Source organism: Garra rufa, chromosome 17, assembly GCF_049309525.1.
Source record: "Garra rufa chromosome 17, GarRuf1.0, whole genome shotgun sequence".
Taxonomy (NCBI): Eukaryota; Metazoa; Chordata; class Actinopteri; order Cypriniformes; family Cyprinidae; genus Garra; species Garra rufa.
Genome location: NC_133377.1, coordinates 35,028,736 through 35,046,121, shown reverse-complemented (window position 1 = coordinate 35,046,121; position 17,386 = coordinate 35,028,736). Strand labels below are relative to the sequence as shown.

General features: G+C 30.5%; 1 protein-coding gene across 1 annotated transcript; it reads right to left on the bottom strand.

Annotated features, from left to right (window-relative positions):
• Nucleotides 1-2,292: 2,292 nt before the first annotated feature.
• stm (starmaker) lies at nucleotides 2,293-17,011 on the bottom strand. The gene is made up of 24 exons (XM_073822119.1): nucleotides 16,894-17,011; nucleotides 15,524-15,585; nucleotides 15,194-15,211; nucleotides 14,684-14,713; nucleotides 14,566-14,601; nucleotides 13,016-13,054; nucleotides 12,842-12,877; nucleotides 11,635-11,670; nucleotides 11,257-11,301; nucleotides 10,910-10,999; nucleotides 10,780-10,818; nucleotides 10,647-10,691; nucleotides 10,057-10,095; nucleotides 9,715-9,786; nucleotides 9,432-9,494; nucleotides 7,629-8,327; nucleotides 7,507-7,551; nucleotides 6,749-6,802; nucleotides 5,404-5,445; nucleotides 5,272-5,322; nucleotides 5,032-5,085; nucleotides 4,863-4,916; nucleotides 4,706-4,777; nucleotides 2,293-3,107 (listed from the first exon to the last, which is right to left on the bottom strand). The coding sequence occupies exons 1-23, from the start codon at nucleotides 16,902-16,904 to the stop codon at nucleotides 4,737-4,739; spliced, it is 1,701 nt and encodes a 566-aa protein (XP_073678220.1). The 5' UTR covers nucleotides 16,905-17,011; the 3' UTR covers nucleotides 2,293-3,107; nucleotides 4,706-4,736.
• Between the last annotated feature and the right edge of the window lie 375 nt (nucleotides 17,012-17,386).

The following is a 17,386-nucleotide window of genomic DNA, read 5'->3' as shown; positions in this document are numbered from 1 at the left end:
AGTGTTGAAATGTTGTATTGGCACTCAATGGATTGTCAACAGATGCTGATAAATGAATTTTCAGATAGCGGACACTCTTATGAATGTGTCGTTTTGCAGTTTGAATGGGTTTTTATCTCATTGTTAGTTTCGGATATTAAACAACCCGTAATGCGCTTGCCTCTCTTGTATTACGTGCAAAAGCCGTGGACTGAGTGTGTCACTGCTAGTCAGTGAAAGGTAGGTCTTTTCTCACAGATATCAACCACTAGATCCGAGTGGAGGTTTAAACCCTCTTACGCCTTAAATTAAAGTATAATATTTCTAAAGGCTTCTCGCGCCCTTCCGCCCTGTTGGGAAAGTGGGCCGCGGGGGAAACTAATGCACTGTGAGGGTCAAGCTTCACTGGCCGCCTCCATTTTGAAACCCTGCCTTTGGTTTCATCGGCCTCCCGTAAGTTTGGGGTGACGGGAACATTTGCACACAGAGACCTGTAAGTCACGCTCGGACAGGCGGGCCGCGAGCGCTTTGTTCTGAGCTGTTTGGTGGCTTTTGTCCGCGGTACACCTTCCTCTTCCTCCTCATCCTCTCGTTTGTTCACCTCAGGGCCGGGTTTAGACCATAGAGATGTAAGGCGAGATTGTGTCGTGCTCCAAAGACCCGGTGGAGACACACGTGGAAACTTAACTCTTTCTCTGGGTATGGATCAAGGAATCTAGTCTGCGGGTTAAATCGGTAGATAAGTTAAGACATCAGAGCTTAGATAAGACTTTCTTTCTCTGACTAAAAACCGCTGAAATGTGATCCATTCATAAAGCCATTCACACCATCTGATAATGTTTAACTCTGTGTGCAGCTGCGCAAACTATACTTACTTTGCTGAAGTGTTTGATGTATAAAGTTTTGCTATTTATTTTGATAGATAAAGTTTGCTATTCAGATGTGTATACATACATACATACACACACACACACACACACACACACTTATTTTTATTATGCATTAATTGTTAATTAATCAGTTGGTTTATAAAGTATTTATTAACCAAAAACAATAAATAAAAGAAATCCATATTTATTATAATTCTGTCATCTTATACTTAACTATATCTATTTTATAAATATAGAATTAAAGATAGATAAAATAGTTCCTAATTCCTTCCCTGTAGACTATAATATTATATATATAATTATTCTTTATGTATAAACTAGAAAAAAACCTAGTGACCTTAACTTAAAATAAAAATAAAATGTAAAAAAATATATATACATTTTATAAATGTATATACTAGGAGACCTACATATCCAACATGATATAATATTATAATATAGACTTATTCTTTATATAAACTATAAACTAACAAAACCTAGTGAGCTAAACCTTATATATAGACTTACACAGACTTACAGTGTTACATACTTGTTACATACAAAATAATAATAATAATAATAATAATAATATATATATATATATATATATATATATATATATATATATATATATATATATATATATATATACTTTTTTTAACATTTTTAAATACTAGGAGATCAACAACCTTATATATAGACATACACTTACATACTTAGAAAATCTAAAAATATATATTTATTTTTATTATTATTATTATTATTTTACATTTTTAAATACTAGGAGAGGAACATTATATAATATATAATATAAATAAACCAGAAAGAGATGTCTTTTGCTCTTCAGGTAAAGAATTGTGTTGGGCTGAACTAAAAAGATAAACAAGATAAAAATAATACATATTAATAAGAAAGATAAATGATAAAATATTTAGTTTTTTTATTATATAGAATCTATATTTTGATCATTTTCTTATTTTTTTTAAGATATTTTGATTTCATTATTATCTTGTGACTGTTATGTTCCTATTAAATGATTTAACATTATAGATTTTTTAAATTGTAATTAAATTTAAAAAGCCAGAATAAGATGTGTTTGTGGTTTAGTATACACATAAAAAATAGTAACACTTTACAAAAAGATTCATTAGTTAACATGAACTAAGAATGAACAATACTTCTACAGCATTTGCTAATCTTAGTTAATATTAATTTCAGCATTTACTAATGTATTTAAAAAATCACAAGTCTGTTAACATTAGGTAATGCACTGTGAACTGAAATGAACATTTATAGATTAATAAATAGTGTAATAAATGTATGTATTGTTCTTGTTCGTTCATGTTAGTTAATACAACATCTAATGTTAACAAATGACACTTTTTGTAAAGAGTTACCAAAATAATAATAATAAAAGAATACTCTATGGTCATTTGAATTTTCTGACAACCCAGTCTTTATTAGATTTGCTCCCTGTGTACATATTAAAATGACTTCTTGTAAATCTATACAAAATTATTTTTTAAACAGTTTTCAGAACAATCTGTGCTCTTACATTGCTAGTTTATTAGTATTCCTCCACAGAGACATAGACATCAGAGATTCTATCAGAAATTGTCTGTACAGTCTCAAATTATTGGGTGGGCAAGTAAATATCTCATTCTGTGACATTTCAGGGCCGGCGTATATCCGAGAGCAGGAGGGAAGATTTTCATGGTAGCAGCTGCAGTCTTTCAGTCATCATCAAGGATGGGGACACCATGTGGACAAACCACTGGAACCATCACAGGTTTGACAGATCAACATTTTCACCAGACCCAAATCTTTTACCTTTCTCAAAAGTCTGTCTGTTAGTTCTACTCTCTAAGTTTAATGTGTCACTCGAAACGAAATATATTTAGACCCTACGCAAACAGACGAATGCATGAGGTACGCAATTCCAGACCCTCACTGTTCATCATGCATTTCCATCTAAAACTGGTCAAATTAATATATCAAACGATACAAAAGTTCTAGAATTAGGACAAAGTAAAAAAAAAAAAAAAAAGGAATGTACAGCAAACAGCCGAATAATTTAATCTGCATCCCAGAACCCTTAGAAAGGAACCTTCACCATATGAGAAAGATAGAGAGAGAGAGAGAGAGAGAGAGAGAGAGAGAAAGGACGTGAGGGACGTGTCAATGTGTTTTAATGGGATGTGAAACTCTGGTTATCTTGACTGTCTCAGGTGATTCTTTTTACGTCTCTCGAGGAAAAATCTGCAATGAGACACACAAGAAATTATTAATCTTCTTTGTTTAACAATTTCTCTGTTCTAAGACCAAGTGTGCTGCCTACCTAGACAGCATTTTAGGCCATTCTATGTGCACTTTTAACGCATTAGGCATGTTTGAGCCCAATTTGAAATGCTTGATCCATGCAAGTATGTCAGTGAAATCAGTAATGTTGTTGTTATTGGGGTAGTAACACTGCAAGACTCCAGAGGGCGATACAGGTGACTTCAAATGTCTGTGTTGGAAATGTTATCCATCTTATTTTGCAACAAAATGATAATGAATTAAAATAAGATGATAAGAACGTCAGTTTACAATATTAAGCAGCATAACAGACTGTATTTGTACAGCTAGAATAACTAGAGGCGGATGAAACCGAAAGCCTTACATATTTAAGTTACAAATGGCTGTACCCCACTTCCATTATAAATTACATGCTACTTAAAGTATCTCTTTTTGTTAAAAATAATACAAACATTTTTATGATAATGATGTAGAAATGACTCATATGTACATTTCTTTATTCACTAATATACACTACCAGTCAAAAGTTTTTGAACAGTAAGATTTGTATTGTTTTTTAAAGAATTCTAATCATCAAAAGCAGTAATATTGTGAAATACGTGTATTATTTAAAACAACTGCGTTCTATTTATATATATTTTAAATAGAATTTATTTATTTTTGGTAAAGAAATTATAGAAATTAATACAAGGCTGCTTTAAATTGATCAAAAGTGGTGATGATAAAGACATTTATAATGTTACAAAAGATTTCTTTTTCAGAGATTCAGAATATTAGAATGATATTTGAAGGACCATGTGACTGGAGTAAAGATGCTAAAATTCAGCTTTGAAATCACAAATAAATTACATTTTAAAATATATTCAAATAGAAAGCAGTAATTTTTAAGAGTATTTAGAATTTAGAATTTTTTTTGCTGTACTTTGGATCAAATAAATGCAGGCTTGGTGAGCAGAAAATAATTCTTTAAGAAAAACATCATACAAATCTTCCTGTTCAAAAACTTTTGACTGGTAGTGTACATGATCATTGATAGTCTTGGAATTGATTTGATATAACTAATATGTTATAACTGGCTTCACTTGCATGTTAATTTTTAGGAACCTGCAATATATATCCTTTAAAAAATTAAGTTATAAGTATAAATACTTTAATAGTATCATTAAAGATGGCGGGTGAAGAAATGAATAACAGCGAAAGAGACAGACGCTTTTATGGACTATAAATATAAAACCCTACATTTCAATAAAAAAAAAAAAACATTGAACATTGAAAAAAAAGGCTTGTAAGTCTTGGTTATTTACTCATTTTACTTATTTGCATGGCCTGAAAGTACAGTATTTAAACACATTTTAACAAGTTATGATACCATTGTTGTCAAAATATATATAGAGTGTTGTTTTATTATCCTAGCAGCATTTCCAACACCAAACTCTTCAATCAAATATGAGTTGTTGTTTTATATGTGATGTGGTCTTAGGTAACCATTACAAAAGCAATTCATCACTTGTGAGTTTTCATGAGACCTATGTAGAGCTTTAAATGTTTTCACATGATACCTGTTACAATGTCTTTGTAGAGTCCTGGTCGCTAGGAGCTTGGCATAGGGGTTTTGCTGCCATCATCTGATCCTGCAGAAAAGTAAATGCACAATCAAGATCTTTTGACCTCCCATTCCCTGAGATGTACAGTAAGTGTTTTAAGCAGAAGCATTACCTTGTGTTGTGTCATCAAGATGATCTGGTTCATCATGTGTTTTAGAAGCAGCGGCTGTAAAAATGGATGTGACAATTGCTATAATTGTTCATCAAATTAAAAGTCACTGGTTTAATTATGAAGTTATTATTATAAATGATCTGTGGAGGCAAATTTGTTAATGACTTACCTGTTCCAGCTTCAACCCCAACTTCATCATCATGGGAATCAGTGTCATCATCATCTAAACAGAGCGAATCATGGAGAGCAATTGAGGCATCTTTCAAATCACAGCTTGCCAGAATTTGGCCCAATTACAGATTGACAGGTAACAACTACTTTTACAATCATTAATGTCTGAGTTATGTGCCAAAATGTAATACTTGGGGTAAGGTAACCTCAAAAAGTGCTTTAGACAAAAGAGACGTACCGCCTGCAGCATCATGGCTGTCTGCACCAGTGGTTTCATCAGTGTGTTCCTCTAGAGATGGAAAAAAGGTATACTTTTTACATGACAAAGGCTGACTTCATTCTGACATAACCAAGCTTATAGACAATTTACCATTTGATGTCGTAGCATCCGTTGAATCATTGTCATGGTCATCTAGAAGAAAAAGATTATTGCTGCATCAATTTCATCGTGACTTAGACATGTTTTAGTAACACTATATCCCACAATATGACTTTATATCTTGCAATGATTTTTTAAAGAAGTCTCTTCTGCTCACCAAGCCTGATAATATTCTGATTTATTATTATTATTATGTTGAAAACAGCTGAGAAGAATTTTTTCAGGTTTCTTTGATGAATAGAAAGTTCAGAAGAACAGCATTTATCTGAAATAGAAATCTTTTGTAATATTATAAAGCTGTATCATCACTTTTGATCAATTTACAGCATCCTTGCAATAAATAAATTAACAAAAAAATAAAAGTATTCACTTCTGACCTCATCTCACAATTTTGACTGTATGTCTCAAATGTGACTTATATCTTCAATTGTTTTTTTCCTGTTCACGCTTAAAAATGCTGTGTGAATCATTTACAATGACTTTATATCTTCAACTGAGTCTTAATATTTCACATTTGTGACCCTGGACCACAAAACCAGTCATAAGGTTAAATTTTACAAAACTGAGATATATACATCATATGAAAGCTCAATAAATAAGCTTTCTATTGATGTATAGTTTGTTAGGATAGGACAATATTTGGCCGAGATACATCTATTTGAAAATCTGGAATCTAAGGGTGCCAAAAAAAAATCACCTTTAAAGTTATCCAAATTAAGTTCTTAACAATGCATATTACTAATCAAAAATTACATTTTGATAGGTTTACAGTAGGAATTTTACAAAAAATCTTAATGTAACATGATCTTTATTTAATTTCCTAATGATTTTTGACATAAAAGAAAAATCAACAATTTTGACCCATACCATGTATTTTTGGCTATTGCTACAAATATACCCCAGCGACTTAAGACTGGATTTGTGGTCCATGGTCACATTTAAGACCTTATATTTCACAAATATGACTTTATATCTCAGTATGTAACTTTATATCTTCTTTTTTTTTGTTATTCTACCTCAGTGATGGCCATTCATAAGTAACTTTTTGCAATTTTTTGCAAACAGTATACTTCGATAAATCAAATATTTCACTATATAATTTTGCTTAACCGGTGCTTGATTCTCTTTTGAAAGCCTTATAATATAAAAGAAATATTTTTTTTTCATTGCTCAGTGAAGAAAAGTTTAAAACCCCTCAGATTTGCAGAGTAGAAGAGATTTATTTTTTGTGTGTGTGTGTTGTACATCACATCTGGTTTGCAGTTAGCATTTAAATGTGAAGCTGTTTTGGAGGAGTGAAACTCCGCTGACATGTAAACAGTAATATTTTTCTTACCACTGGAGTCGGCATCAGAGTCATTTGTCTCTATTGATGCACCTTCAGGAGAATCTGTAGGTTTAGAAATTGATATATTAGACTTCCCCAACTTTTTTCTGTAACAGTAAAAACTGCAGGCGAATTATACCGAAGGAAGCCCATTTTGTTTATTTTTATTTTAACAATTGCGACCATATCATCGATTGATTGAGTTTATGTGACTTTATAGCATCATTGGTTAGTCAAACCAAAAATGATTCAGACATCAGATATAATTTTTGATATTTTTTCATTTATAGTTCATTTATGTTAGTGAGGATAGCAAAATGAAGTAAACTGTGACATAGTATACCCCAAAATTCTTCATACATTGGACTATCAGTAAAACTAATAAAAATTTGGGATCAAAATTTTGATTTGACACTTTGACCTGACCATGTTTTGTTGCATACCTTTCTATCAAAGTTATCTGACATTATCAAGATGAATTTGTTCTGACAGTTTATCTCTTGAGTTCTTGTCAGATTTTATGAACATTTTCTAAACTACGGTGAATAAACTGATAATGTGAGAAATTTTAAAGGTGTCTGAATAAATGTTGGTTTGACTGTAAATAATTTGTGATTATCAAGATGAATTTGTTCTGACAGTTTAACTCTTGAGTTCTAATCATATTTTATTACCATTTTCTAAACTATATTGAATAAACTGTGATAATGTGAGAAATGTTGAAGGTGTCCAAATAAATTTTGGTTTAACTTTATATCAGTAAATACCTTGTTTCTCCTTTTCCACGCTGGAGTCATTGTCTTCATCAGTATCTGTAGACATAAAAGCATTAATCAGTCAATTGATATCGAAGTTTATTAATGTATAATGTAAAAGATTGAACGTTTACCTTCCCCTCCTGTTTCTAAGCTGTCCGTGTCGCTCTTGCTGTCACTATCAGAGCTCTCTGTGTCTGTGGACTCTGTGCTGTTCTCCTTTTTGTCTTTGCTGTCAGAGTCCGAGTCTGAATTTGAGTCAAGACTGGAGCTGTCAGAATCAGGTTTGTCCTCCTGCTTGTCTTCCTCCAGTGGACTTTCGTCTGACTGACTGGCTGCGGCGTCTTCTTTTGAGGTGGCGTCGTCCTTGTCCTGTTCGTCTGGTTTGGATTCATCCTCTTTGTCTTTTCCCTCATTGCTGTCGCTGCCCGTCTCATTAGTCTCCTCCTTCTCCTTAGTGTCCTTCTCGCTGTCTCCATCATCTTCGGTGTCTTTTGGATCGCTGCTGTCCTTGTCTTTATCCTCAGCGCTGTCCTTGGCGTCAGCTACATCAGAGGAATCTGCCTTGTCTTGGCCGCTGTCAGAGTCCTGGTCTTTCTCCTTCTTCTCTGTGCTGTCAGTGTCTTTTGATTCTGAATCTTGGTCTTTGGAGTCGTCTGAATCTTTCACCTCATCAGCGTCTGAGTCGCTGTCTGTGTCGCTTTTATCTGGCGTCTCAGAGGTTTCTTGACTCTTGTCTTCTGAGTCTTTACTGGAGTCGTTGTTGGTGTCTTTGTCGTCTTTTTCATCACTCTTTTCGTCTGTGTCTCCATCTGTTTTGTCTTTGTCAGAATCTGCATATTAAAAAACAGTATTTCTTTATTATATATGTGACCCTGGACCACAAAACTATAGTCTTAAGTAGCATGGGTATATTTGTAGCAATAGGCAAAAATACATTGAATGTGTAAAAATGATCAATTTTTCTTTTGTGCCAAAAATCATTAGGATATTAAGTAAAGATCACGTTTCATGAAGATATTTTGTAAATGTCCTACTGTCAATATATCAAAACTTAGTTTTTGAGTAGTAATAAGCATTGCTTTATTCGGAAAACTTTAAAGGTGATTTTCTCAATATTTAGATTTTTTTGCACCCTCAGATTGCAGATTTTCAAATAGTTGTATCTCGGCCAAATATCGTCCTATTCTAACAAACCATACATCATTGGAAAGCTTATTTATTTAAGATGTATAAATCTCAATTTCAAAAAAATTGACCCTCTTGACTGGTTTTTACTAAACTGACAAAAATCATTATAATTACAGACAAATGTTTTAACTTGACCTACAGACAATTTTGGTGTTTGCATCAGATGATGATGATACTGATATACTACGATACAGAATTTCATGTAAAATATACCATGATACGTCCGAGAATACCGTGGTACATTTACATATACCATGGTTGTATTCATGCATTATTTACATAGCAATCCAAGGTACTTTCAAATCAAATAAATGTCTTTTACTACTGTATTTACTCAAATATGGTACTAAATTTTAAAAATAATACTAAAAAACTGAATAATCATATCACTTTCTTGTGAATGTTTATAATGTAAATTAATTTTTACCACTTAATTTTACCAATTTTTACCACTTAATAAAATAAAATGCATCATTTCTCATTTGCATCTTGATGATCTAAAAATTTTATAAAAATATATAGACATAAAAACAAGCAAACAAAAGCTAATTAAAAGTACAAAAATGACTATAACTATAAAATTAAATTCAAAAATAGAATAAAAACTATAATAGTATCTCATTGATACTTAAAAAAACTGGTTGAGTCAGGACAGAAGGTATTGGTTGTTCTTTTGAGGTCAAAGTGATAATCATAATTTTGTTTTAAAAAGGTAAAACTCATTATTTTGTGGTTTTTAAGCTCACCATCAGAGTCCTGCTGCTCATTTGTGTCTGAAGAATCCTTGTCAGATGAGTCATTTGTATCTTCTTCATCAGGGCAAAAACACAACTGCTATTAGTTATGAATATAATCTCTAACTACAGTCTAAATCAGACAGGATCATTATTTCAAAGAAAAGTATAATTTTGAAAGAAAATACAACTTATTTTGAAACCGGAAATCTAAAAATAAAAACTAATTCAAAATATTAATAAATGCTGTAATCATATATGAATAATGTTAAACCAGTACTGTGATTTCAAATACCTGTAGAGGTTTTATTTGCATCATCAGGTGCATCATCAGAATCTTTCTTTTCCACACTAGTGGAGTCCCCATCTGAAAATACATGTACATGTCAGCATTGTTTCAGACAAATATATAATTTTGCTGTGAGAAAGGAGTGTGTGTCAACAGTGTTCATACTCCTCACCCTAACCATTAACCACCACCAGAGGGGAATGGTGGCTTGATAAGAATGATTAAAGACCCACGCTCAAGCCTAACATTAACCCTCAAATCTGGTTGGTTGCTATGACTGTTGTTCAACAATCAACAGGATGTTGAAACAGGAACATGTTCTGCTTTTGAAGCATTAGAAATCTCTACCTGTGCCATCTGAGTCAGTGTCTGCCTTTTCATCCGTGTCTGTGAAACAGTGAGATAGTAAATCATTATGTACACACACACCTGGGAATATAATTTTGAAATGCTTGTTCACCCATAATTAACATTTCTGTCATTATTTACTTTTACATTATTTTAAACCTGTGTGATATTTTTTTTCCACACACAATTTATCATTTATTTAATTTTCCTTGTAGTGTGTAGATTTTCCTTTCCTAGTTGTTTTTTATTTTAATTTTGTTTCTGTATTTTCAGCTGTCTATTAACTTTTAGATTAGAGTTTAAAATTTGTAGTCATTTTATCTGGTTACATGCATTTTTATTTTTATTTATGCATGGTTTTATTATTTAATTGCTTTTTATTATTTTCATTTCAATTACCAAAAACATTTTAGAAATATTTTTAGAAACTTAAAACAATAACATTTAGACATTTTTAGTTAGTATTAGTAAATTGTAATTTTAGTTCATATTTATAAGACTAAAGACAAAATCTGTATTTATGGGTGACTTTTGTGTGAAGTTATTCTTTTATATTAACACGTTTTTATTCGGTTAGTGTGTTTGTTTACCTGTAGACTCCTTTTCTTTTGAATCTGTATCCGCAAGATCTGCATCTGAAATATTATATAACATTTAAATTGATTTATTATCTTAAAAAATGCAATCTGTCTGATTTGCGTTTGTTTGTGTGATTTCTCATACCTTTGCTGTCCTCTGCTGATGGTTTCTCGTTGTTCTCATCTGCAGCAAACAAAAAAGTCCTTCATTGAGGGTATTTTGCACATATGTGCATTCTGTATCTTATAAAAATAGATATTTGGCTTTCACCAACCTGAATCGCCTGTCTTCTGTTGCGATGCATCCGTTTCCGTGTTAGTATCTGTGTCTGTGTCTTTTTCTGTGTCACGACTATCTGTCGTGTCTGATAAAGAAATTCAAATCAAATATATTGCATAACAAATATATGGTTTTTGCAATTTACACCTGCTGTTGTTAGGTACATTATATTTTTGAAGGAAATGCATGTCTTTTATAGTTATTGGTTCTTTTATGGATATCATAGATGGAGAGTAAAATGTTTAAGGACTTTTGTAAGGGATGCATTTTCATATTTGTTTGAAACAACCCATTCCACTATTGTTGCGTGTTTAGGAAACTGATGCACAGGTTAACTTGTACCTATTGAATCTGGGCCACTGGTAGCTTCATCCTGGCTTTTGTCACCTGAAATAGGTTGAGTTGTTAGTTTGGGCGATACTTCACTCAAATACACTCTTAAAAATAAAGGTGCTTCGCAATGCCATAGAAGAACCTTTTTTGTTTAAATGGTTCCATAAAGAACCTTTAACATCTAAAAAAAACTTTTCTGTTTCACAAAAGGTTCTTTGTGGCGAAAGAAGGTTCTTCAGATTATAAAAAGGTAAGAAAGAGATGGTTCTTTAAAGAACCTGGTTCTTTGTGGATCACAAAATGGATCTTATTGCATCGCTGTGAAGAACCTTTATTTTTAAAAGGGTACGTCTCAAACAAAACTGAAGATAGTTAGATGAGTCTTACTGTTTGTGTCTGATGTGTCAGGAGCACCGTCAACCTCTTGAAAAAGAAAGACAATTTGTAGAAAAGAAAATTATAAAAGTGTAGAGTTCATTTATGCATGTCGGTGTCATTCCTAATGTCATTTTAAAGTGGTTTTCATTCCTTAAAATGACTGCTAATGGCTGTGGTAACATAAGTTTAAGCTATGAAATCCTGTTCTGTGACTTTTTTTTTGTTTGTATCAGAAAAAAAGTCAGAATTGCTAGATGTAACCTCACAATTTTGAGAAGAGAAAGTCAGAATTGCGAGATGTAAAGTGGCAGTTACCTTATTTATTCTTTTTTTTATTCTTTTTCAATTAAAAAAACACAATTGCAAGATGCAAACTCAGAATTCTGAGGGCAAATGTCAGAATTGCGAGATGTAAACTTGCAATTACAAGACACAGGAAAAAAATATATAAAAAAAATAATTAGAATTGGGAGATATAAACTCTGAATTGTGAGAAATTTTTAGGTAAAATCATGATTTTGTGGAAATGAGCTTCCATGGTACGCCTTATTTTTTGTATAATCATAATGACCAAACACAAAAATTGACTTTAAGGAGTTTATCTTGGTACACTTAGTTCACAACATCAACAAAGAGTAAACATTACCATGTTTTGTCCTAAATTAATTGATTTCCATTCATTTAAAATGTGGGTCATAATTTTTTGGTCTTGTTGACAGCTTTGAGCTGCAAAAAAAAAAAAAAGATTTTCTTATTTATAAATATTTACACAGTCTTTTACTTGAAGTAAAAAGTCTTGAGGTAATAAGTCCCTTAAAGAATTTATGAAAATTGAGTTTATTCTTTAAAAAAAAAAAGAAACAGTGACAGATTTCTTTTTAAGTGTAAATTCATTTAAATTTAAGCATTAACTTTAAATTCTTGTATTTAATCATTATGATTAAACAGAAAAGAATGCCTATTGTTTCCGTTCTAATCTTTTTTTTCCTGTTGACTGAGTGTCTCCTGCTTTGCAATCTATTGCCAATTCTTCTAGCTCATTGATGCTGAACACACTGCAGTTAAACATTAATCTAAGTGTTATCACACTCATTCGTATGTTATCTGGATCTCAATGCTTTCTGTTGGCACTTGTGAAATACTGTGAAAGCTGTGTGATTCAGTGGTCAGGTCATGCTTTCTTTCATTCTTTCTTTTATGTGCTGTATAAACTGACCTGGTGTTTCAGTGGTGTCAGACGAGTCATTCGGACCTGAAATCAAAGAGAATTATTAGCACACTGTGTGTTTGTTATCTGTTCAGTCCTATTCCTTGTTTTCTTGTTTGGGATTTTGGGTTTAACTCAAACTGCCTCATTAGTGTCTCCAGAATGAAAAAGAGTGTTTCTTACCTCCTTGTTTTTCTCCTGAATCTTTCCCATCTGTAATTCCTGTTTAAAAGAAGGTTTTTAAAAGTTATTTTCATTTGAACGTCTGCCTGTCTGTAATTTAGAATATTTTTTATATAATATCATAGTATTTATTAATAGTTTGAATTAGCTTTTGTATTTTAAGGTCAGTAATTTTTTATTTTAGTTATAGTCACTTGTGCTTTTGTCTTTTTTATATATCTATATTTTATTTTTATTTTAGCAAACATTTAATTTAAAGTTAATAGGTTTTAGTCATTTTCCATGCATTTTTGTCATTTTTATTTTTCATATTTATATGTAGATTTCATTTATTTCAGTTTTGGGTATTTCAGTACTTCAACTTAAATGTTTTATTTCATTTCTTTTTTTCTAATTTAGTTTTTTTTATTAATATTTTATCTTCTTTGATTTTATTTCAGTTAACAAAAAATGTTTAATTTTTTTCAAGTTATTGGACTTTCTTAATATTTTTATTGGTCTTTGATTTATTTCCATTTTAGTACTTACAATTTAACTTATTATTCTGTTTATTCTATTTTTTACAGTTTTATTTAGCTTTTTACCCAGTATTTATATTTTTTTATTTTATTATTTATATTTAGCTTTAATTTATTTCAGTTTTGATAATTTCAGTACTTCAACTTAAATTTATTTGCAGTTAGTTTTTTTATTTTTTATTATTATTATTATTTTTTAGTTTTTAATCTAATATTTGTTATTCAATATTAATTCAGCTTTATTTCAATTTAAAAAATGTTTTAACATTTTTTTCAAGTTATTGGACTTTATATTATAGATATATTATATATTTATATTTATTTCTGTTTTAGTACTTAAAATTAAACTTATTTTTCTGTTATTTTTAATTCATAATTTTTTTTACCCAGTATTTATATATATATATTTTTGTTTTTACAATTTTTAACTTTTTTATGTTATTGGATTCAATATTTTTTGTTTATCTTTGATTTATTTCCATTTTAGTGCTTAAAATTAAACATGGTAATCTATTATTTTGAATTTTATTAATTTTTCTTATTTTTTTTACCTAATATATATATATATATATATATATATATATATATATATATATATATATTTATATTTATATATTTATATTTATTATTTATATTATATTATTATTTTTATTTTTAGCTTAATTAAATTTCATTTCAGTTAGTTTCAGTTCTACATTTTCTAGTTTAGTTTGTTTTTATTAAAAAATTATTATTACTATTATTTTAATTAACAAAAACGTTTTGATGTTGATTTATTTCCGTTTTAGTACTTAAAATTAAATGTATTTTTCTATAATTTTTTATTTGTACGTTTTTACACAGGATTTATTTTTAATATTTATTACATGTTTTAATTTTTTTTTAATATATAGTTTGAGTTAACAATAACAACACTGCTATCTTTCTAACCCTTGATGTTCAAATTCATGTTCATGTTATTAGACATGTCTGCAGTTTATATAACCATATATTTTATAGTGAAACTTGATTTACATTATCATCCAGACCAACCTGAGTCTCCATTTCCAGGGAGTGGAGTTGGAGGAGCTGGAAAAAGAGAGAAAACCATGTTTTTCAGTATGGTGAATTGATTTATGCGGAAGAATAGCTCAAATTCATTGCACCTTACCATTGAGGATCCCTAAGGCTGCAGCCGCCTCTGACATAATAACATGAAAGTCAGAACAAAACACAATCAGTGACATAAACCAGATCATATTTATTTAGAACCAGATACTTTTTGTCCTCTTTATGAATCATCTGCTTACAGTGCTATAAAATCAATGTGCAAAGCATCTTGGATGATTTAAAATGACTTCACATTAAGATCTCTTGCATTTAATTTCAGGCTTTGCTGAAATCATTTCTAAAACTCTCAAGGAGACACTTTCAAGATTACTGCGGCCTTCTTCTAACTGAAAGTAAGTCTAATTTTACCCAGTTTCTGTTTAGAAAAAACAACTAAGATTAAAGAGGGATTTTTTCTGTCTAAAATGGCTTTCTTGAGCAATTGTAGTATAGTAGTACAATGCAGTGCATTGTTCTTACACAGCTCATGCATTCAAAGGCAATAATTAACTTAAAAAGTCATCATTTGCATTATAATTAAGGTGAAAGTGTATAAGAGCCACATTCTCACCGTCATTATCTGTTCCATCTGTATCAAAAGAAAAGACAAGACAGTTAGTTAGTGGTCTGAGTGCATTGAGCTATACGAATCCTATATCTCCTATAGAGGCCCAGACTAAATGTAGCAGCACAGGTGAACAGAACTCTTTTGTGTTCAGTGAACAGCTCTGATTACAGTCTCATTATAGTGAGGCAGAAAATGCTTCGTGTTACTTCGCAAGAAGAGCTGGTGCATGTCACTGATAATAATTTAGGGATTCGGGGTGATCTGTAATGGTATATATGTGAGCTATTTGTGAGAAATGTAATGATGTCAGACATACTGAGAAAGTTTCCTTACCGTTTATTGGTGCAGAAATAGAGACACCCACTAATGCAAAGATTAACGGAACAACCAGCGTCCTATATAAGGAGACAAAAAAAGAAAATGTTTTAAAAAAATCTGCATCTGGATGGTGTGGCTTTGGACACATTCTCAGTGAAAAATGGAAAAAACTATCTCTAAATTAATAATACAAAAAAACATAAAAAAGTAAAAACAAAAAATAATTAAAATAATTAAAAAATGCATAAATTCATTATTTTATAGTATGTATATATTTTATGTAAAATTTATACATATACATATATACATCTATACATAAAATAATTTTTTTTTATAAAATGTGTATTAATATTAATTCATTAGAAGAAAGAAATTCACAAAAAAACTGAATTAAAAAGGAAATTATTAAAAAGTATTATACACACAAAACAGAATAAAATATGTTATTAATATAAATTTTATGTATTAGAAAAAAAGAAAAATACATTTTCAAATAAATTTAATAATGTATACAAATATTATTGTTTATATACATATATATAAGAAAAAATATTTTATAGAATGTATATTAATATTAATTGTATGTATTAGAAAAAAGAAACTTCATAAAAGGAAAAAGTATCTAAATTAATAATGACTTTAATTAATCTAAAATTAAAAACAAAACATAAAATTCTTTATAGTGTATAGATAGTAATATTAATTTTATGTAATATAGAATTAATATGAATGCATATATAAACTAATATGTTATAAATATTTAAATATTATCTAATATAAATTATATAATATTTATGTGTGTGTGTGTGTGTGTGTGTGTGTGTATATAAATTATTATTATTTTGGAATATCCTGCAAAATTAAAATAGAATTATTATAATCATTACCAATGTCTATAAACAAATTAGTAAATAATTAGACATTTTCATACATCTTTATAGCAATAAAAAAAACAAGTCAACTGATTATTAAAATTAAGAAATATCCTTAATGCACAAATATTCTGTTTAACTGTTGGTTAACATCATAATTTTGTATTACACCATTTAACATTTTGCTAAAAATATGTATATTTAAAATCATAGATCTGTCTTTTTAATTTATTCTGATTTTTTTTAGATATTGTAGCTGATAAACTCATTCAGGACTGAAGGTCTGCTGCATTATGCTGTGTTCATCATCTGTGACTAGTCAAATCCATTTTGCTGATACAGACATTGTACTAGTTTAAAATGGTTAACTACTTCCACAGTTAGCCTTCATCAATAGTAGTTATTATCCATCAAGTTTGCAGATTTCTTAATCAATTATTCATATGGCATGTGCATGCATTAAACATTAAAGCAGGCCAGAGTAATGAGAGTAAAGCAGAGACTTGTACTCACCGGGACAGCATTGCAATAGGACTGAAATGCAGTGTGAGATTGGCGCAGGTGATGCAGGTCTGAAGCCTGACTGGAGCTGCTCTCAGATCTTTTATACCCTCTGTGCTTCCTGGCCTCAGAGGGGGTTGAGCTAAAGACTGAGGCGTTACATGAGAACCTCTAAAGTTCCTCTCATTAGAAGAGGGTTATGGAGTCGGGCCGTCCTGCTATTGTTTGTGTTTTCAAACAGCCTTTGTAAATAGTGTAGCTTCTGTGTGTCTGTCGCAACGGCTCTCGCTGCTCCTCTGTGATTCTCCTGAGACTTTTGATTTAGGTGATTTGAGGTGTTCTTGGAAAGCAAATAAAGTGTTGCTGGGTGGAACATGCTCATGTTTTTTGTCTTCATTCATTTTATATGGCACAGAAACATCTGTTCTGTTGGGTGAACAGTATTCATGGAAAAAAAGGTGCATTCAGTTAGATTTGCCAGGGTGTTTCAGTGAGGTTTCTAGGG

Excerpts from the sequence above, each read along its gene's own strand:
- stm (XM_073822119.1), bottom strand. Across the intron at positions 10,819-10,909 it reads ACAGAAGACAGGCGATTCAG|ATGAGAACAACGAGAAACCA; the intron begins GTTGGTGAAAGC and ends TGTTTGCTGCAG. Across the intron at positions 9,787-10,056 it reads CACTGACTCAGATGGCACAG|ATGGGGACTCCACTAGTGTG; the intron begins GTAGAGATTTCT and ends ATGTATTTTCAG.